The sequence below is a fragment of the Macrosteles quadrilineatus genome, unplaced genomic scaffold (genome assembly GCF_028750875.1).
Source record: "Macrosteles quadrilineatus isolate MER2022 unplaced genomic scaffold, UCM_ALF_1.0 Scaffold_9__3_contigs__length_116548681, whole genome shotgun sequence".
Classification (NCBI taxonomy): domain Eukaryota; kingdom Metazoa; phylum Arthropoda; class Insecta; order Hemiptera; family Cicadellidae; genus Macrosteles; species Macrosteles quadrilineatus.
This window is the reverse complement of record NW_026542602.1, coordinates 39,147,885-39,169,675: the sequence shown is the minus strand read 5'-3', so window position 1 is coordinate 39,169,675 and position 21,791 is coordinate 39,147,885. Positions and strand designations below refer to the sequence as shown.

The 21,791-nt window shown below is 37.8% G+C and overlaps 1 protein-coding gene across 4 annotated transcripts in view; it reads left to right on the top strand.

Annotated features, from left to right (window-relative positions):
• The window catches only part of LOC129002193 (myocardin-related transcription factor B-like), a 170,453-nt gene that overhangs the window by 145,075 nt on the left and 3,587 nt on the right, over positions 1 to 21,791 (top strand). For 3 of the 4 annotated variants that reach the window (XM_054429829.1, XM_054429826.1, XM_054429828.1), the window contains exons 3-12: positions 10,480 to 10,545; positions 11,255 to 11,386; positions 12,189 to 12,353; positions 12,984 to 13,408; positions 14,055 to 14,174; positions 15,327 to 15,468; positions 17,770 to 17,895; positions 18,988 to 19,214; positions 20,258 to 20,538; positions 21,176 to 21,362. In XM_054429829.1, coding sequence (XP_054285804.1) covers positions 10,480 to 10,545; positions 11,255 to 11,386; positions 12,189 to 12,353; positions 12,984 to 13,408; positions 14,055 to 14,174; positions 15,327 to 15,468; positions 17,770 to 17,895; positions 18,988 to 19,214; positions 20,258 to 20,538; positions 21,176 to 21,362 — 1,871 coding nt within the window. The remainder of the gene's footprint in view (positions 1 to 10,479; positions 10,546 to 11,254; positions 11,387 to 12,188; positions 12,354 to 12,983; positions 13,409 to 14,054; positions 14,175 to 15,326; positions 15,469 to 17,769; positions 17,896 to 18,987; positions 19,215 to 20,257; positions 20,539 to 21,175; positions 21,363 to 21,791) is intronic. The other variant, XM_054429827.1, reaches the window with a different exon arrangement.

Genomic DNA, 21,791 nt, shown 5'->3' with positions numbered 1-21,791 from the left:
TTTTTATTTTTAGTTATGTTTATGATGCTCTTATATTTCGACATAGTAGGCTTAATAAATGTATTATGTTTGTTGATTTCCTAACGGGAACTGGCAAAACATAAAAAGACGTTTTTAGAATTGAACCGTTCAACTTTTATATTTGTTGCATTTCATAATTTCATTTTGTTTCCTTAACCAACACCATCATGCTAACGGGGTGTTAGCGCGAAAATAGGTACTAAATAGGTACTGTAAGTACTAAAACAGACACTCATGACTCTACTACTGTAATCGTTATTTAGTTAACGATCACTTTCATTTAATTTGTTGTTGTTCCTGATCTATTTTTACAATCCTAAAAAATTAATTAAAAAAAAGTTAAATTACCTGCCCGCCAATTGGTCGTTGTAAATCATTTACTGGAGATGCATATCTCTGTAAGGAGATCTTATATAAGGATTGACGATGTCTCCTGTAAAGACAATGGCCAATTGGCGGACATCAGGTAATTTAACCTACATTTTGATTAACGATCAATAATAGCCATACTGTCGTTGGTACCTTAACCTTACTTCTTACCAATCCGCCAACTAAAACGTTTATGCAACTTGAATCACAATAAAATCTTGCCACATTCGAGCGCAGAGTTAGTTACAAATTGTAAAACGTGCAACTTAGCTATAAAGCCCACTCGAAGGCTGAATTTCCGTCAGGTAACATTGAGTCCCACACGTCGCCTACGTGGATTGTGACACCGAGGAGCGGCCATTCACAAATCTGCTTCATTCACAACTGGTTCCTTCCCCCTCCCCCTGCCACCGCTATCTTGGTAATCTACGTGGAAATTTGAATAAATGATTGATTTCCCCCGGTGCAAAATATTACCTGAATACCAACTAGAACATAAATTAGATTTAAGCTATGCTGTTATACAAGAGTGTGTACAGATCATATTAGTGAAAAAGATGAGGGTTGAGTGAATTAGATGAGCGTTGCTCCTGAAGATCACTTTGTTCAACCCGGGCTATTTATTTAGGGCTAAATGATCATGGACAGCTGGGACCAGCTTCGCGCTTCACATACAATCCCAATTCTTGAAACTTAAAGACTTTCCATAGACGGACAAAATTACAAACTACTGTAGTGTAGAGCAATGTGTACAACTTTGATACCAAGCCAAAGTGCATTCATGCATGGTCAGTTAAAAATATATTGAATATACATAGTGAATATACATCCAATAAAAACATGCTTCTCTTTGGAAAAAATACCTATTTCAGTAGGCTGAGCTTTTGTTGTGCAAGATGACTAAATCCATGTGTGTTTAATGTCAATATTTCTTTTTTCTCATTTGAACTTAAGCTATTTACACTTTGCTATTCTGAATTTATCGTTGCTTGAGTTGACGCTGTTTTTAGTGCATCAAAGAACCAATTTACACCCTGTACGAATAAATCATTATTGTCGCAGCATTCTGCAGGTCATATTTTCACAGTAATCACTCAGATAGTTGACGTGATGACAGCCATAAGGCCCAGGAATAGAGAATATGACGAAACATGGAAGGCGGCCATCAGCGTACGTTTCCGTACAGCTTTATTATCTCTGCCGCCATAAACTAAAAGCCCACAAACGCGGTTCCCGTGGCGGTCTAGATTTATGAGTGACAAGGAATTTTATTGTGCCATCCATTTGAATAATTGGGCTGTTTAGAGGAGGGGTGCAGCAAAGAACTGGATTTGCAGTTCAACGTAAAATGGTGAAGGTTTAGCTGGCGATTACAAAAGTCGGAATGGCTTAGTGGATTAGAATTCCAAAATAATGCTGGTTTTTTATTTACCCTACCTTAATGTTTTGAATATTTTTGTATTCCTTTGTTCAGAAACTGGCCCTTCAATCTAGGTTCCTGATAATTGGGCTTTAAATAAATGATCCTGGCTAATGAAACGGCTGATCTTAGTCAGTAACAAAGCTACACAGATCATCTCGCACCATTCTACGCTCATCCTTCACTCATATTTGGATTAAAATACGCACTTAAGTGGATTGATTGATAATTGATAAGAGTACATTTTCTGAATAAAGGCAGTTGGAAGTTGCCTTTGGCTTTAACCTTGCATTTGTGCCTACACGTGGAACGAATCCAGCAAAGCAAAGCAGGGGTGAGCGGGTAACATGAATAAACTGAACTGATAAAATTTAGTAGTGGGCCCCAGGATCCTACGACTTCATTGCCCTGGGACTCGTTCTTCGGCTCGCTCACCGATCCACCGACTCACCAAAATATATATCCTACAGAACGGTACAACTTTAGGTCTTTTGGTATGTTGTTTGTAACCTCCCCTTTTGTTCAAATGACATTCCTATTTTGTTATTTGGGTTTAAATGGTGGCTAACAAGGTTCGAGGTCTTGACTCATAAATGCTTTCCTGAATTTTCTTCTCTTTGTGCGGTGCGACCCGATTCTTGTGTCTAAAGCATTTAATCTGATCCCTCACTGTTGCTTAAAAACAGAAAACCCCGTTTGTCCAAAAGAACAACAGATCAGTGTTTCGGTAATTTTCTTCTCTACCTATTTACATCATCCATCACTGGAACCCACAGTTACCGATTTAACCTTTGGTTATTACGATTTTGTCAAAGTCTGTAGATTTTCTAATGCTATTCCCCACCATGCAGCTACAGCTACATACAGCTACAGTACACTTTGACCTTGGTCCAGTGATGTAAGGTGGAGGCGAGCTTTGCACCGGTGACGGTAAATCATGTCAGTTCGACGACTGGACGACTCATGATATGAAGCAACGGTTGGCGCGGAGCCTTCGCTGTAAACCTGTTATAGCCTCTGCTGTGGGTGTGAGCGTTCAGTGACAAACAACTCGTTAGGATAAAAGAGTCAAAGTAGCCCAAACGGCAATTTTGTAGGTGCTGTGTAGGTTAGTGAAAATAATGATTGCTAAAGATGTCGATGACGAGTTTTGGGGAACTTGTGTCTCGGGAACTAATCACGCTCTAGCAGCGCGCGTGCTTTTACAGTAAACACGGCTGTCGAGCCAGCTGATTGGAACATTACCACGCCGATCAGCTGATTGCCTTCGTGTCCCAGTGCAACTTAGTAAACACGTCTGTAGAGTCGTTTAAGAGGTCGCCGCCCTATCGAAACGAAACAGTAAGCTGACTGAAACATTTAATTCGTTGGTTATCTGTTCGCAAAATAACGTGCATGCATCAACTCGCTAATCAGGTGATTTTCATTGTGTCCCAGTTTTGTGTGCACGTCTGCCGAGTCAGCTGAGCGGCTGTTGACCCAGCTGATCACAACGGTTGAATGACGATCAGCTGATTGCTGATTGTCTCCGTGCTTCCTCATTTCCCGTGGTTCCTCCCTGCGCTCCACCCGCGGCGGCTCCGTGGGAAATCCAACGCTTGTATTGTGAAGGAAACCGCCAGGGTAGCACAAAGGTTATTACGATAGTGTGGTGTGGCTACGGAAAACTGCGATGGTATTTTTTAACCACCTACCTTGTAGGTTTTTCCGCGAATCTTAAGGATTGAGAGATTTGTTAACTGTCAGACAAATAAATCGGATCAATCCTATTTTGTATCCAATAATATACATACAAAACGTTTAACTGCACATTTCCTGATATACATTAGGGGGTTATTTGCCGGAGTCTATTTTTACATCGGAGGAACTAACACAATTTGTACTCGCACAGTCGCACACAGGGAGAGCATCATGTTATCTGACCCTGGTCCTGACCCACAGCTGCGGGACACACGTAAATATACGTCCGTCCGTGTACCTTTCACGTACATTTACGTGACTGTCAATCTGCCAGGCAGGCGCCACGGTTGCGACACACTCTGACTGTGTGAACCATATGGTTGGGATTGGCTAATCGCTGCACTGATTGTTGATCTCACACAACGTGATTGACAGTTATTGATTAATCAATGTCGTTTCTAATACGATACCGACTGGGTCGGCTGGTTTGTGTAACTGGTTTACTGGTCAACAAATAATTGTTTATGGTGTAATGCTCTTAGCCACGGTTTTAAATATATTTCCTATTTTGACTTTACCGATTAATTTATTGAAATCTTGATATTTTTACCCTCTTTAGTCAAGAATGTGTTGCTAGACAAAGGGTTTGCGTCAATTTGGTGCGTGAGGGAAGAGTTCGATATTTGACAAATCAACAAAATTAAAAGTGTCTAGACCACTTGCTCTTGAAAGCATTTTATGTTCCCAATTACAATTGCCAATGTTGGGTAATTTAAAATTGAGGCTTTATCTTGTCCAAAATCTCACAGCATGCCCGTAGAGAAGTCACACGTTTAGTTTGAAGATTCATATAAAATATGCTTAAGTCATAGTATTCTTGTTGGTGGGTTATCAATTCGCATTTATTTCAACTAGCATGTATGTTTAAAGTTAAATTGCTTTGTATGTTATCAGTTTTTTATTTTTGTATTTTTTCCTTGTACGAACTACACAATCAAGTACATTATTTATATATTCACAAATTGGTCCTTCGAGCCGCTTACGAGCCACAGTCGTAGAACATGCTATATCGTTAGATACCTCACTAACATTATTCAATTAGCGAGGTTTTGAGTATCACCGCCAACATGCAACCGCTCTTGTCTCCTGGTGATTACGTAAGTTTTGAACGTTTCGCCGATATGACAACAACAGTGCGGGGTCAAGTGTGTCAGTGTCCGCAGTGTGACGTCACTCGGAAGGAAGCACGGCCGTGCTCGGCGTGACAACACGAGACACGCGCTGACATTGTCACAGTTGCAGTGTGTGTTGTCGCGGCGACCATGGGGCAACACCGTGAGTATCTTGTGTAGGAGTTGTGTTATTCGGCTCAAAATCGACGTCCAAGTTATTCGAATATTGGTTATGATATAAGATGGTATTGTGAATAATCGAGTTCAATCACAAGTTTCCTAGTTTTATGTTTGCTTTCTGATTCGTTTGAAAATGCAAAGTGTAAAAACATCTTTGAGATGTAATTTTTCGTGTCTATCGGGAACAAAAGACAATTAATTAGTGTATGTTGTTCATTAAGAAGTTAAATACAAAATGTTTTATTGCAATACAAGATTTGATCCCAAAAATGTTAAATTCCCAGATACAGTAGTGTTCCGAAGCTGCTTGTCCTTCTTAAGTAGTTCTATTACAAAACTTATATCTTATGATTGTAATAAAATTTATTAAATCTTGAAGATTTTGACTATGATGACTATGATCATAGTTCATATTTTTACCCACACCCCACAATACATGGAATAATGTGACGGAACTAATCTTAAGAATTAGTTAGTTTAAGGTTAAAATGGATAGCATATGCAGTCCATGATTTATTTACTGAGGCTAGACTGGGTTAGAGGTTATAGTGCTTATCCGGGCTCGAGTTCAAGTCTCGCTAATCCCCAGCCCCAGTATTTTTAGCTATGTGACAATGCAGAGGTCCAAATCCCACTTAAAACTACTAATACAGGTCCAACTACAGTAAAAACAAATGGATTTCGTAGATGAGAATTGTATCTATACTTGAGAATTTTCTCCTTAAAAAATCATACAAGATTTTTTATTATTAATTTTTGTTTTCGTTTTTCTTTTCACCCTACACCCGGCCTGTAATGCTGTAGTTGTCGGACAGTGATCAATGACCAGATCGCCTATGGATGGCCCAGTTGCCGGTATTTTTAGTCCTACCTCTGTAGCTGACAGTGTGTCACAGAAGGTGCAATGTTGTTTACGGACGCGCTATTGGCTCCGGTAGCGAAGCGCGTAGCGGACTGCTCAGGCCATTTGGGAATTTCCTGTTGACTATGAATATTTTAGTCAGTTAAAATATTTTAGGAAATGAGGAGCGATGTTTGATATTGTGCTTAGGGAATTGGTGACATTTGTGGTTCACTTTAATTGTACATTTTGTTGATATTTATTCCAAGTCAAGAAGTCAAGATTGAACCTTTGAAATTGAGTAGAGTGTCAAATTTGTGGGGACATTCTGTATGTGGTAGCCTATCCTCATATCACTCAATAATTTGTACAATAAAATATAAGTACTGTAGGCTATGTGCGAGGGCTCATCCTCAAGTGGATATGTTTTTCAATATCTATTTCAAAACTAAGGGTACACGGAAAAAATATTGTTATGTTTTTTTGTTACTTTTTAACCATAACCACTATAGACTTTAGGCTTTGTTAACTATAAAGCTTTTCATAGTTTTGGCCAAACTCTCACAATATGCAATCATTAGGGATCAATGATAGTATTGGTTAGATTGTTGGAAATTGAAACATGATTGCTGGTAATTATTGTTGATTTTACTTTTGGTAATTATTTTCAATTGATTGTTGTATCTTATTTTGTTGCCGAACTGTATACTTAGCAACGTACGTTCACCTGAACATTGGGATAGGTTTACTTTATTATTGTTCATTTTTGTTGCACCTTATTATTACAGGCCAATTCATACATATTAATGAGTTTGTCGGGGTCTTTTCATCTTTGATGCAACAGTTAGGATTGAGACAGCAGAAAACTCGGTATCCTTGGACGTACGCTGCGCATTGCTTTTTTGCTAAACGGCTTGCCGTTTAGTTATATAGCTGACTACAATAACTACTATCCAATCTTAAGCTTCCAAGTTGCAAAGCTGCCAATTACACGACTTCCTAGCTCAGGATCATGTTGGTGGTGCCTAAGTCTGATTTTAAAGCTGCCAAGTAGTTGTATGTCTACATCGCTACGTAGATAGTGCTTAGTTACGCTGGCCCCGTTCTACAACACAACTAGTAATCTGACCCACGTGTGTTCGTGAGAACTGTAGCAACGGTCAATTCTTACCTTCTCTTCCTCGTCAGCGGAATTCGTTGACCGCTGTACAAAATTTCGCCGCAGCAGCAAACCTGTGTCTTCCTCGAGGAGCGAATAAATGTATTGGTTTAGTAATGGGATTGAGGAATTGGAATTTGTTTATGGTAACATCATGTTCAACTTATGCGATTGGTTATAGTATGTATGATGTATCATTTCTCCTGTTCCTCCGTATACCAGGGAACTGGCTAATAGTGTCTGTCCCAGATAAACGAAGAACCAAGAGAAAGGTTCCTTCATACAGACTATAGTGCGTATGCTGAAAAATCAACAATGAATAACATTAAAAATCTTAGCAAAATTAGTAAAGTGATTCGAAAGAAGCATTGGTTACTGTTGTCCCCAGGTGAATGTTTACCTGAGAGTTGAGCCTTGCTGACGTACACAATGTAGGCAAACAGGTCAGTTTCTGAGCTTGTGGTATTCACAGGTTCTAATGTCTCCTACATTGAGTAACACGCCCTCTCAAATCTCACCAATGTTTACACATGTAATGAATCAGTCAGTTTGTCCTTGTGTGTTGTGTCGGTGTTTGAGTAATCGTTCCAGAGGTGGGCGATTAATTAGCATTTCCTCAACCGCGTTGGTGGAATATGTCTCGGTCTGGTACCCAGGTGTAGACTGCTTCACGTGGTGGTAAGTGAAATAATGATCGCTTTGTTTTTTCAGACTGATGCGCTTTGGATTCGTTTTTCAAGGCCTTTCTTGCTATTCTTAAATCAATTATGGGTGCTTGAATTTTGTTTCTCTCATGATTTCGTTGGCCTTCTTGTTTTCCCTTTAGTTTTCGACTCCTTAACTGATGAGAATTATCTCGCGATTCCTCTTTGTAAGAAGAAAGTTTTCGTCAGATTCTTGTGGAACATAATTTGTTTCTTGTTTTTCCTGTAAATATACTCTCGTTTATGTCCCTCTTTCGAAGTCTAGGACTGGAAACTGCGATTAAGGCCTGCTAGAATCTAAAGAAATGCTTCTCCTAAAAGTCTTTGTTGCGGGGTGAATTTTCCTCCTATATTATCATTAGCTGGGTAGCTGAGAGGTGTTTCACCTATTAATTCAAATCCATTCAATGAAGAAGTACACTTCGCTGTCTTAGGCTCTTGCTAACCAACTATCGGAAAGACCACCAATTAAAGCGATGTGGTCATAGCACAATCCGAACAAATTTTGCCATTGAATTCCCAGTGAGCCAGTGATGATTTGGCATACATTGTCGAGTGCTGATCGATCTCTCGCTTTGCAACAATGTTTGTTTCTGCAGCGAGCAGTGGCAAGATGGCGTTGGTCCCGGGCAGTTTGACCACATTACCCCATTAGACATTAGACTACTCGGTTCATTAAGCCACCCTCGCAGCAAGTGGCGAGTTTTGGCAGACTCTGCCGTGTCTGGTGCGGCTATTTCTGTAGCTCAGCAGGTCATCACGACCGCCAGAGAGGGTTGGTGTTTGGAGGGTGCAGACTGGGCAATGTGTGCAGCTGTGTTGTGAGGTTTCTTCGTCCTTCGTGAAAGAATTGTAGACAAGCCAAGGGAATCTGGCAAACCTTTGAATTGCTGAAGTTTATCTTCTGAAATTTTCTTCTTCATATATTGGACTTCATTAGCATCTTGTAACACATTCAGAAATGGGTCTTACGCTAGCTTGGTTAGCTTCACGTCTAAAAACATAACTATTGAAAAAATAAATAATATTATTAAACCTACAAGTAATAAAAATATACCAAATCACATTTTGTACATACATAAGATGATTCCTATATCAATCAAATTGAAAATCCTATAAATCACTTCATAATTAATTTCAGGAAAGAGTTAGATTTTCGTAATTTTTTTAAAACCAATGTCTGCCGCTGTGGCTGTAGCAAATCCGCTAGGCGGCGTGACCATGTCGCTATCTCAAACAGTTAGTGGTAGGAATTGAGACAGTGATGAGGACGTAATTGATGGCGATTTCGTGTCTTATCATTACAATGTATCTTGACTGGGAGATAGACTCTAACCACTAACTAAACATCTCGGCAGACTATTCCTGGACAGGATGCGGTGAAATACACGCCACAAATTTACCCGGCTTCTGTTCTGTTTTGTGACAGGAAATTTACATCGATCATTGGGCTGGGACGGTTTATGGCACAATAAATATGCGTGATCTGAGACGAGCAAAAGCAGACCCGCAAAGTGATTCGGGTCGCTAAGGGAAATAGAAAGTTGTTATAGTAAATCTCGCGCGCCGCCCAGTTCCGGCGACAAATTCTACCAGAGTGCCGCTAAGTTTAGCGCACTTTCGCATATATATCGCGCGTGATTGTTTTTGGCACGGTTTTTGTTTTCCCCTCCCCCGCGTGCGTTTTCCCAAAGTTCATATCTATTTCGAGTTTATGGGCGAGCGTATCTCGGTCAGATGAGTAACTCGACTTCCTGGACCAGTGTTAACGTCTCACACTCGGCGTCTGAGTAAATGACTTGAGATGCGATCTTTGTACGACTACTAATGATACGGATGGTTTACCGTTTCTCTCTCCAACATGCATACCTGTTGCTGGAGATTGAATTGTTGTTGGACATCAATAATTTGTTAGTCTTATCTGTCTCACAATCTTGGCAAGCTGTTTACCAGCAAACTATCTCTAGCTATTGCTAAGTAGGGTAGGAGTGGAATAAACAAAATTAGCTGTGTTGTCAAATACGTTCAAATCCCATTAAATTTATTTTACCCCTAATCACATGTTATTGCAAACCCAGATAAGAAGTCAGGTTTGTTAACAATTCTTATTTAATAACCCCTAAAAACTACCAGATTCTTGTTATCAAGGTTCTACTGTAAATTTTAATTAAGTGAAAGTAGCCTAAACCTTTGACTAAAGCAATGGCTATACAGTACTTAGCGAGTCACTTCCCTCAATTGACTTAGTAGGCCTAATTATTTCCTTACCTCAAGTCTCAAGGTAACCTTATTCAACTAAACAATTAATTATACTACTGAAATTAATTAATTTGCTACTATGCTACAATGATAATAAAGTAGACTCTCAATGGGATTATAAAATAAGACTTGTTATCAAGGGTGACTTTTTGTAATTAAGGGTCAAATAAATTCAAGGTGATTTGAAAATGACACTTGTTGTCAATGGTGACTTTTTATCGAGAGTCTTGTTATCGAGGTTCCACTGTAAAGCTATTCTTTAACTGTGTGGGCAGTTGTAGTCTTATTCTATGTGTAAGTTTCTTCATTTTAAGATTATGAAATTCATTTTCAACATTTGGCTCTGCCGATTTCATTTTTAACGCAAAGACCAACCCTGTGTATAAATAGGCATAGTGAGAAGACCACGATATAGGCTATGCTTACAGTAAATTTTATTTTCAAATAGGGTTAGTTACCAATTATGATTTTTAAAGATGAAGAAACAAGAAGAAATGGGTTTTTCCACAGCATATTTTGTTATTGATCATACATCATAAGATTTGAATCTGTGTCTGAAAGGTTTAGCATCTTTATTGTTTTTTGTGATTTTTGACTTCTACAATTTAAATAGATTAAAACTAAACATCTAATGTATTTTGAATCAGTACCAATAATTGATTGTGTTGTTGCAGCACTAAAAGTGAAGCTGATGTTGCGACGGCCGATCAACCAGCTGGTCGCACAAGGCATCTTGCCACGTAAGTCTCTTTCCATTTGGCGAAGAAACTTACGTTTAACCCTACCATTGTAATATAAGATTGTAAACATAGTTTTTTTGTTTGAAATAATTGTGAAAATTAGTTTAAAAATTTTTAATAATTTTAGTAATGGACAAACAATATGACAAGGATGTCAGTTAATATTGGAATTTGATCGATGAAAAACTGATGTAGCATTATTAGTTATTGATCTTGGAATACAAGGTCAGTAATTTCTTAAAAGTCTTGCGCTACTGCAGCCAATTTGAATTTATGAGTACTGATGTTTCTTAAACTGTACTGCTTCACTCCTTGTTTCCTTGCTACGTTCCTCATACAGGCCTTTTTGAGGTCCATTTAAATGGGCTGCAAGTTTGGCAATTCCTGTCAAACTTCTCAAAAGAAAAAAGAAATAATAATTATAACACTTTGTAAATATTTAGAAAAGTTTACGGTCAAAATGTACTCTTGCCTATTAAATGAATATAGTTTTAAACTTCAACCATCTATAAACTATATAAAATGCTGGTTCAATTTTTTCTTTAAACTAAATGCTTATCTTTTAAAACACATAGTTGAGACCTTGGGTTCAATATTCCCTCACTTTTAGTACAGTATACAGTATTGTTATGGATATATATGGGATATTTTAAACCACTCAACATCTCATGCTATACATACCTTATTTTGAACTCTCTTTGTATCGCAGCGCTGAAGACCCCTCAGGCATTCCATGAACAGCGGCAGAAGTTGGAGCGGGCCAAGATGGGTGACCTGCTCAAGGCCAAGATACAGCAGAGGCCGGGCCGGGACGAGCTGGTACGGCAACATATACTGGAGGGTGAGTAGAAGAAAATTCACAGGGCTTTTTGTGGAGGATATTACGAATAGGTGCAAGGCATTAGAGAGACTCTTCTAACTCAAAGTGATATTTTTTAGGCTTCAGGAGTATATATGAGTTGGAAATTTGTCAAGTGATTAGTTGCCTAAGGATTAGTGGTGTAGTTTGTGGATGTAACAAGAACCTCCAGACTAGACTGTAAGTTGCCATGGATAATTGGCAAAATAGAACGAGAGCCACAGGGAAGTCCTTCAAGTTGTTTCTTTTACCACTTGACCAACCAAGTGTTCCAAAACCTATGTCAGAACAACCTTAACATATTACATACAAATATTTATTCTGCAAATGTCAGTGGTATATCGTTTGTCTTATGTAAGGGCACACTCCCAATCCAACCTTAAACTATTCTAAAATATATCTTTAAATATAGGTTAACAACAAAATGGGTTCAGATAAACATTTCCTTAGGATAGCTTGAAGATAATGACTTAGTTATCAGTCATTATTATACAAAATATACTGTATGAAAACCAGCCAGGGAATGCTGAACTCATAATTGTGTTGGTCATTAAATTGTAGTTTGCTGCTGAAGGAGATTTTACTTGGAATCCATAGAAATTTCAGCATCAACGATGTTATCAGTTTGAGATTGACAACGTGGTTGATGTCAGAAAACAGTGAACAACACTAGCTAGAAAAGCCTAATGAAGATTTTTCTTTGTCTCTGTACATTATTTTCCCTCTTTAGGTAAAGTTTAGCCGCCAAATGATAGTTTTTCTCACTGAGTTACATTGTTTTCAGACGTGGGCCATGTGGACCCCTCACTGGCCGAGAGACAGAGAATGCTCAAGAAGTGTAAGTTGGCTGACTCCCTCAATGACCAGCTCAGCCACCGACCCGGACCTCTGGAGCTCATCAAGAAGAATATTCTGCACACGGAGGAGCCCATCGAACGTGCTGTCAAAGGTAGATTACTCTACATTAAACCAGGAGTCTGAGGACCCCCTTGTCAATATAAGCAATTTATAATGTTAATAACAGGTTTGGAAACCCATTATTAGTTAAAATTCATGAAGACTGATTTTATAATGCATCCATCCAAAGTACTTTTAGGAATCATTGTTATAAGGATGACCATAAAACATATCCTAAACCCACATTGTAATATGATCAATTTTATGGGAAACAAAGCATTAATATGAAAATGTTGTACCTTACGTTCAGATCATAGTACAAAGTAATGTCAATAAGTATAACTGTTGGGAAATTTTAACAAAACTTGATCCAACAAAGACAGCAGGAAAATAATATAGACCCAACTTTTTAGTCATGCATTGCGTCAGTTTTGTAGTCATCCCCTAACTTTCATTGATACATTTTCCATGAAGTCTGTAACTTTTTATGGGAGATCGTCAAACAAAAGAATCTTAAAGTAATCTAAAACATTCTTTTACACAAAGTCATTAGAACATTGACATTCCAACACTGGAACCTCTTATCCTTTCTAGAGACTTATATAGAGTCCAATATATCATGTTAAGTTTAACACTTCTGAACATTGACATTCCAACACTGTAATCTCTTTTGCTGTTGCAGAGGGTCATATAGAGTTCAAGGCGACGTGTGAGGGCAAGACCAAGCCGACACACCCAGACCACTACATGACGCTGGACGATGACAGTCAGTCGTCTGAAGGTGCTCAGTCGCCTGCAGAGCCCCCCTCCTGTACCAGGGATGTGCTGGAGACAGCGGCAGCACAGGCTGGCATAGTCACTGTAGTGGTCACCCCTGGTACGCTACTGACCACTGCACCCTCACCTTCCCTCTCACTGTCATCCCTCTCTCCTCTCTCCTCCATCAGTTCTCCCCCCTCCACATCGTCCATCACCCCCACCACCTCCCGGACACCTCAGCCCACCGTCAGCCTCGCCAGCCCCGCCCCCGGCAAAGATAAGAACAGGAAGAAGAGCAAGACGAAAACCCAGCCTAAGACGCGGACGATAAAATTCCATGAGTATAAGGTAAGGATTTCTTTCTCACGGTATGTGTACCTAGTTTTGCTGATGAGTTTGTGGTTTTACTGGAATGCTATACCACGTGCCAGCATCATGATACAGGCTTTTTAACTTTTTGTTGTGCCAGTGACATTTTATATAGGAGAATCGCAAAGTCTTTTGTGAATAGTGATCTGAACCATTTTCGCCTTGAATGGATATGCTAGGGTATGATCCTACACGTCGCACTAACCTCCAAGATATTTACCACTAAGCTAACAACACACACAAATTTGACGTAAACATGAAAGAGAGATGAGTGTAGAGCGGATTATGTGAAAGAGTCAGTACCAAAACCAGCTGATTCCAGCCAAGATAACTCATCAAAAGTTCAATGATCAAGGACAGTTGAATACAGTTTTGACCTGTGAGAATAGTGCTTCAAACCATTTTTCGCTATTAAAACCTCAGCTACTGAGTTTTAAGTGTGGCTAAACTTTTCAAAGATGTTGTTATAGTCTTAAATTTACTTATGTAAGAGAAAACTTTCATATGAAAAAAATCCATTCCATTTTGTCAATAAGGCTTTTGACCCAAGAAAATTCCTTCAATTAGCTGTTTTGGACATACCGTCATCAGTATTTAACATTAAACATTATATTTCATTTTACAGGGTCCACCAAATGCTCAGAAAAACTCTGCATTAAATGCCTCAAACGTGGAAACGTCGTATGAGTTGTTACTACAGCAGCAACAGCTGTTTCTGCAGTGGCAGCTAGAATGGCAACATAAGGTACACTTTAATCTCTTTTAACTTATATTTTCAGTGACACCTCTCAATTAAAAACAATTCTTTGACAATTAGATCCAAAAGTTGAAAGTGTAAAGAACAACAAAGTAGTCCTTTTGTTGTGTCTCGTTAGATTCAGCCCAGCCAAAAGTAACAGTGTTTTTCTGTTGTCCCATTTCTGCCACAAGGCTGGGTCAATATTGGACTGTCCCAGTAATTATCTCACCGTCATGCCAACCCGTCACTCATCTCTGCTTCCATTTTTATGTTTCATTTCACTTTCGCTTTAAACTCCCAAGGTTCCTGCTCAAAAGTATGTCTCTCATTAGCAAACACTTATACATCTTAGAGGAATAATATCAATGGTGAAATGATAAAAAAAAAACACATCTTGTACGGTAAGGAGTTGTCTGTAATACAAAATACCCAAGACTTATTATTAAGAGTTTTTTACCTTGGCCAGGTTTTGCAAAGGGATTCAAATATGGAATAAAATTAAAATTTGGTATAAACTTTGAATTCATGGTGCTAAAGTAACATTCTGTAATTGATTCAAATCAGGTTTTGGTCATTGATCAATAATGAAATCCTCAAGAGCCATGGAGTAGAGCTCAAAGTCAATGTCATGTACCATGTACCACATCTAGTACCCATAATACTTCATGTTGCCTACCAAAATATAAATAAATAAATTAAATATTGTTGTGTTAAATAAAAACTAAAATGTTGTTTATGTGTTTCTTTTGAGTCCACATGTGGCGACAAGTGGGATTTTTGCACTCCCATTTAGAGCCTCAGAGGCTCAGCGCCTGTCAAACTTGGGTTACTTAATGAACTGCTGCATCCTGTCTATGTTTGCCTGAGGGTCTGCCTTTTACCTTGAAGCTGTGAAGTCATAAAGGGTCTACAGCCTCCTCAGACTCCCCATATTTCCTGCATTCATTGTCCCCGTTGTTGATACGATGTAGTACTTCTTCCGAAAACCTTGACCCCCTGATTGTTCCTGTAATCTGTCAAGATCCTCAAGTGATGACTTTTGATCTTTCCTGTGGTTTGCCAAACCCTTTTACTACTTGTGACCTTAGGCTTTTACTACACACCAGACCTGAAGTGTGTCTGTTGCCTCACAGTGTTGATGATGGTTTTCTGTTGCAGTACCCGCAGATCATTCTGCCCGCAGCGCAGAAGTCCCCAGAGCAGTCACAGAACCTGATCACCGTGACGACGGCCCCGCCTCCCCCGCCAATGCCTCCACAACCTGACACCAGGCCCCTCAGGAACTTGGAGGACATGAAAGGTATCATGGACATTCTTGCTACTCATTTTAAAGATTTTTAATATTATTTAACTCCAGGAGAAGTATTTTCATATTAAAATAGGAGCAAATAGACAAACTCGCTTTTGGCTCACTTAGGGATCCGCCCCAGGTCCCTATGGGGTATTCACTCATTTGTTAAATTTATAGCAAAGATTTAAATGTAGATGTTTTTGAAATTCTGTTAAAGGTCAAGGAAATGTGATTTAAAATCTAGCTGTTTAAAATATTAATCTAAAATCACGCTTTTGGTCTAGGATTTGTCTCCCTGAAGGAAATCAATTATACATAGCAAAACTGATTTTTTATTACATTTTGATAAAAGGATCAGTTATTTTACACAAGGTTTACTATGTGGTATGTGGAAGTACATTGAGCATGGATGAATATGCTTCTAAAGGAAAACTTTCATTTCCTAATAAATAGAAACAAATATAAATTCATCAAAAATTCAAAGTACCTTATTGAATTCAGGTGCTCATAGATAATGCTGTTGCTACTTTTCTGATGTAGTGTAATTACAAAGTTTAATTTTAAGTTACCAAAGTTTTACCAAGATTTTATTTTAAATTGTATTATATCCAACATTTTTTAAATTGAACTAACTATGATAAACATAACATTTAAGGATAAACTGAAAAAAATATAATTTTACAAACATTGTCAGTGCATTTTAGTTTTTTTTTAATTTTTACAATTCTGTTTGTTAAGTGTATATACATGAAGCGTTGAGATTGATCTATTCAAATAACATTTGTTTTTGTTTGTGTAGCAAAATGTCTAAACGTGACAGTTTTTTTTAAGATAACTGTGAACTAACAACCTTTTGTGACTGTTTTGTATGAATTTTTGAATGGTTGTTAATAACAGTTGTAAATGTTGTCTTTTCTTTAATTAATTAGTAACTCAGAGTCATACACACACGAGTAGAGCCTTGCCATCCAGGAGATAAGTATTGTTTCAGGAATATGTTAAATATTAAATATTGAATATAAATTAATACAGACTAATTTCAGGCCATCATTGCTCTAAGGTTGAATAAGTTTTAACAATTTTTTAAAACTGTCTGGTACATTGTTTAAAATGAACATAAACGTCAAAATACAGTACTATTAATGGACTTACGTCTTGATCAAAGAAAACAAGTCCACATGCAATAGAAAACAGCGAGTTATTTATATTTAAAATTTCATGTATTTTCAAAATACAGTATTTTTTACTATTAATATAGACTCTCATCTTGATCAAAGAAATCAAGTCTATGCAATAAAAAAAGAGTCGATTATATTTTAAATTTGATGTATTTTTCAATAGTAGTTTTCATTACTAGGAGCGAAAATAGCTCTATTTGGTACGCAATTGTGTTTTACAATAAGTACCAAAAATACACTTTTGCTCCATGTGATGAACCACTATTTTCATCATAATGTGGAAATAACCTTATAATCGTTACAAAATTGGACCACAAAATTTGAGGTTATACAAAGTCATCATCAATGTTTACATTCTGTTTAAAAACATAATTTACAATACCATATAATTAGTAGTGTTTTTAAAAAAAATTTGAGGTTAGCGAACCGAAAAATTTATCGTTTGTTATTTTCTGTTCCCTATTTAAAGTTATTCGAAAACGAGGATTTTGCGGATGATTTAGAGAACTACAAAATTGGTAATTACCGAACAGTATGATGAAAACAAATATTCAGTGTCATGAGTTTGACAATTTGATTTAAAATATGAACCGATGAACCAATAAAACTGGTCATCTGCAGTCATTAACATTTGATTTACAATGAAAAGATTCATAACCTGTTTTTAACATACAACAATCCCAAAGGCAATAAACGGTATCAGCAATCTGACACATACTTTCTCTCATAAGCTTGTCAACAACCTTTATCATGAGTATGCGGTGGTAGTAACTTTGTAGTAAAAAATCACAAAAGTTGCAATACCACCTTTTTTTGGGTGCAGATGGACCCAAATTGGATATATCCATATATAGGGGGAGAAAGTAATAAATTAATAAGCATTCCATCTTTGACCAGCCATTTGCAAAAGAATAAAAATTAACTTCAAATTTAACCAGTAAGCAATTAAAACTAAATTTAATAGCAAATTGTTAAACTAACTATCACTTAAACAACAAACAGAAAACACTAACTTACAAACAAACTAACAGTTTCGACAGTCTCGGCCTGAGTGATGGTGAGGAGGGGGAGTGGACAGGTAAGTGACGTGGTTGTGGTGTGCAATGTAAAGTGGAGTGGTCGTTGCTTGCAGTGAGTGATCTCAAGGCAGAACTAAAGCGACGCAATCTACCTGTCTCAGGGTCCAAGCCGCAGCTGATAGAGAGGCTCAAGTCTTACAGCGACGTCGGCTCCCACGACAGCGACTCACTGCTGTCCGGTGAGTAAGACCAACACAACGGAAAGTTGAAATTGTAGGGTTTCCATGCTGAATATAGTAAATATGCCGTGATGTATTATTGGATCTCATTGTATTTTTACGATTCATCTTATTTACTCAGTTTGAATTATGAATAGTACGGTATGCAATAATTCTCTTTTGGTAATAAGAATACATGAGGAGTCCTGTGCGGAAATTGCACATTTTATTATGAAATAAAAATAATATGAAGGTTTGTTGAAAACAGTTTTCAAATAAATAAAAGTACAATTTTAGAATAATATTTAGAAATTTGTTGATTGTAGATCGCTATACCATTAAGAGTGATTTACCTTAATCAGGTTACACTCATCAATAAAAAAAGTTTATTTTAATTAATTTCCATGAACTGTTGAAATCTTGTTTACAATCTGACTGGGGTTAAAAATTCAACTCAGGATCAGTGCTCGATTTGGGAGGAACCCGGCGGAATGGAGTTCCAATACCTCTCTTTTAGAAAGATAAAAATATTGGCATAAATAGGTTCTAAATGGCATTAAATAGGTTACAGTTCCTGCACTTTATTTTTTACAAATCGAGCACTGATTAGGATCATTATCTTTTTCCTTGCCATCCGCACATCCGCTAGATCCTAATCTTTAAACTTAAAGTGTCACCTAAATCGTAATGGTACATAATGGATGGGTGAAAAAAGTGCTACAGACAAGACGCTTATTGTATCAGGTATACCGAATTGGATATAAACAAATTTAAAAAATAATAGGCATTCATAAAAACTGTTACTATTCAAGCCCTACTAATTCAATATTTTATAATTTAGGTGTAATTTTATTGACAACACTAACTCATATTAGGTTCACACAGAAGAAGTTACTGTTTCTTAATTCTTTCTAATAACAAACATAAAAATGGCAATGAAGATGGAATCTGAACAATGTACACAAGTATTTGAGGGCTATAACTGTACAGTTAATGGTCTTTCATTTTATTCCATATTTAAAGATTTATAAATTAATTTTAGGTATTGAAACAGTTTTTATAACTTGACTACACTAAGAGTACTTGTGCTAAATCGTGGTTTGTTTCCTGTAGTGTGTAATGTGTCACCTCCCTCTGCGGAGGAGGACTGTTACTCGGCCCCACCTACCCCTGCCAGTCCTGCCACTCCCGCTCCGGCCCCCGTCGCCATGGAGACACAGACAGAGGCCAGTGAGGAGATCATACGAGAACAGAAGCGGAGGATAGAGCAACTACAGAGACAACTGCTGCGGTCGCAACTACAACTGCAACAGTCGCAGTCGCAACAGAGTACATTCCAGGTGAGAAAAATAGAACAGAGCACAAAACACCGGTAATGATGTTACATTCAATATATGTGCGGGTCATTACAAGTTTAAATGAGTAGATACAGTTCATCATTTCCACTATCTGTGATTTCTCACCTCTCTTCTCTACAACAATCTGCACCTCATCCATCCAACTTGTTCAATCACTATCAAACCAATTTTTCTAGGTCTTTTCTCTCCTCATGTACCATCTTAGTTTAATTCCTCTGTCCCTCTTAAGCTGCCTTCAACCACCACTCCAAATGGTCTCTACTTTACCACTTCATTTCACTCTTTATAGTCCTCGCCACCCTAAGTTGAGGCAGCCAAAGGCCGCACTAGATATACGCCGTGCGGCCTTGGGCTGCCTCAACTTAGGGTGGCGAGGACTATAGTAGCCCTGGGAATTCTCATTTCCCATATTCAATTCTACTCAATTCACTTTCAAATATTTCATTATTTCCTCCAATATTCTATTGGTAGATTAAGCCCAATACAGATGTTCAACTCTGAATGGTCAGAACAGCTGATTTGAGGAACTGGACTGACCCTCACAACATCATCACAACAACACAACATCAAGTTGTTGGCTTAAACTTGCACAGTTTTAAAAACCTTTGCATAAAAGTTATTGTCAGTTTGGCTAGGTCACATCAAATTGACAAGTAGTATTAAACCTGTGTAACTTACTAGGCAAATTATTTAGGAAATTGTCTTTTTTGTTGGTTAAAGAATGAATACTATTCCTGCTGTGTATCACAAAAATGAAACAGCTGATCTTAGTCAGTAACAAAGCTACACAGATCATCTCACACCATTCTACACTCATCCTTCACTCATATTTGGGTTAAAATACGCACCTAAGTGGCGTCCCCATCTTAATGATTGATAATTGATAATTGATAATTGATAATTGATATTTTAATATGAATATTTGAAGAAATGTTTACCTGGCAAGTTTTACCATGTTTATTTTTTTACTTTTTAGTCTTTCATAGTCTTTAGTAAAAATTAAAGAATGCATGTCCATGTTTCAGCCACAGCAGTCACTAAATGCTAAGGCTAACTTGGCAGCGTTCCTTCAACAACAACAACTGAACCAGCTGTTACTGCAGCAGCAGCAGCAGCAGCAACAACAACAACAACAGCAACAACAGACACAGCTGCAGCCTCAACAGCTGATCAGCATAATCAGCAACAACAACAATAACAACAACATAAACAACAACAACAACAACAGTAATAAGCAGAGTAGAACTAACGGACTGGTTGCACACGCGCAGCCTTTGGTGATCAACATGAAACCCAGCAATCAAAGGTGAGTGGTGTTTTGGCTGCATTACATGGCAAAAGAAAAAAATTATCTTCCAAAGTGGCTAGTCCTGCATAATTAGGATTTATTTGGATACATTACAGATGGATTAAAAACTTAAAAGAAGAAAATAACTAAAAAGACTTTTTTATGCAAAATATGCTATGGTTGGCGTGTCTAGATTCAGAGTCTGCCCCTTCCCTTCTCCAATGATTTTTTTAGTGTTCACATTTGGCTCTTTGACTAATAGTCTTATTCAAGTTGTACAGATGATCACAAACAGGCCCTAATATCATTGGCTTAGTAATAAAATGATCCTAGCCACAGAAAAACAAATCGTAGAGTTCAGCTTGTTCACCTAAGAAAATTATATATAGATGTATGATAGAATACACATAACAAAACCTTCGATACCTTGCCAACAAATTTTCTGAAGAGATCCTATACTAAAACGGAATTTTAAATGTTGCGTTTATTTTTTTTGTGCATCAACAAGGTACCGGATTGTAATTTTCTCTGATAAATTCCTTTGCCAACAAACTAAATCATCCATTAAGTTACGACAAAATCAAAACTTGTATTGCCACTAGAAATTATTTATTTTCTGTTCCATGATTTTCACTCTATCTCTTTACATTGTCAGGACGTCGTCTCTGCCAAACTTTGTGGGAACGTTCGTTCAGACAGTTCCTGCGCAGACGATCGTCCCTGAGCAGACAATGTCATTGCAGATACAACAGCCTCAAGAGGAGAAGCCAGACATCAACTCCCTCCCCACATTGCTTCCCCCTCTCTACCACGACGCCACCAAACTGCTCAAGGTCAAACAGGTCAGTGCCACCATCAAAACTTTTCAAACACAATTTTCTATGTTGATAAATGTTGAATTGTCAAATCACTTTCCTCTGCTTATTCCTTACCTCGTTTGGTTAATTGTGAAAATTTTGAGTTCAGTTGTTGAGTATGGTGAACACAGAGTGCTTAGTAGTCTGTTTGTTAAAAATATCACAATCAATTTATTTCAATAGGAATGTGAAAGACATATTCCTAACTTAGGGTGAGATTTTTGTGCAAGACAATAGTATTTTTCTGCATGTTCTAGTTGACTGATTTGTAAGTGGGTTGATACATTCTAGGTCTCTATAACTTGTACTATCTCCTATCTCTTTACCTACACCAATTCACTCTTCCGTAATCTACATCCATCTCCACCTCATTCATCCACCTTGTTTTATGCAGTTCTCCTTGGCCTCCTTTCT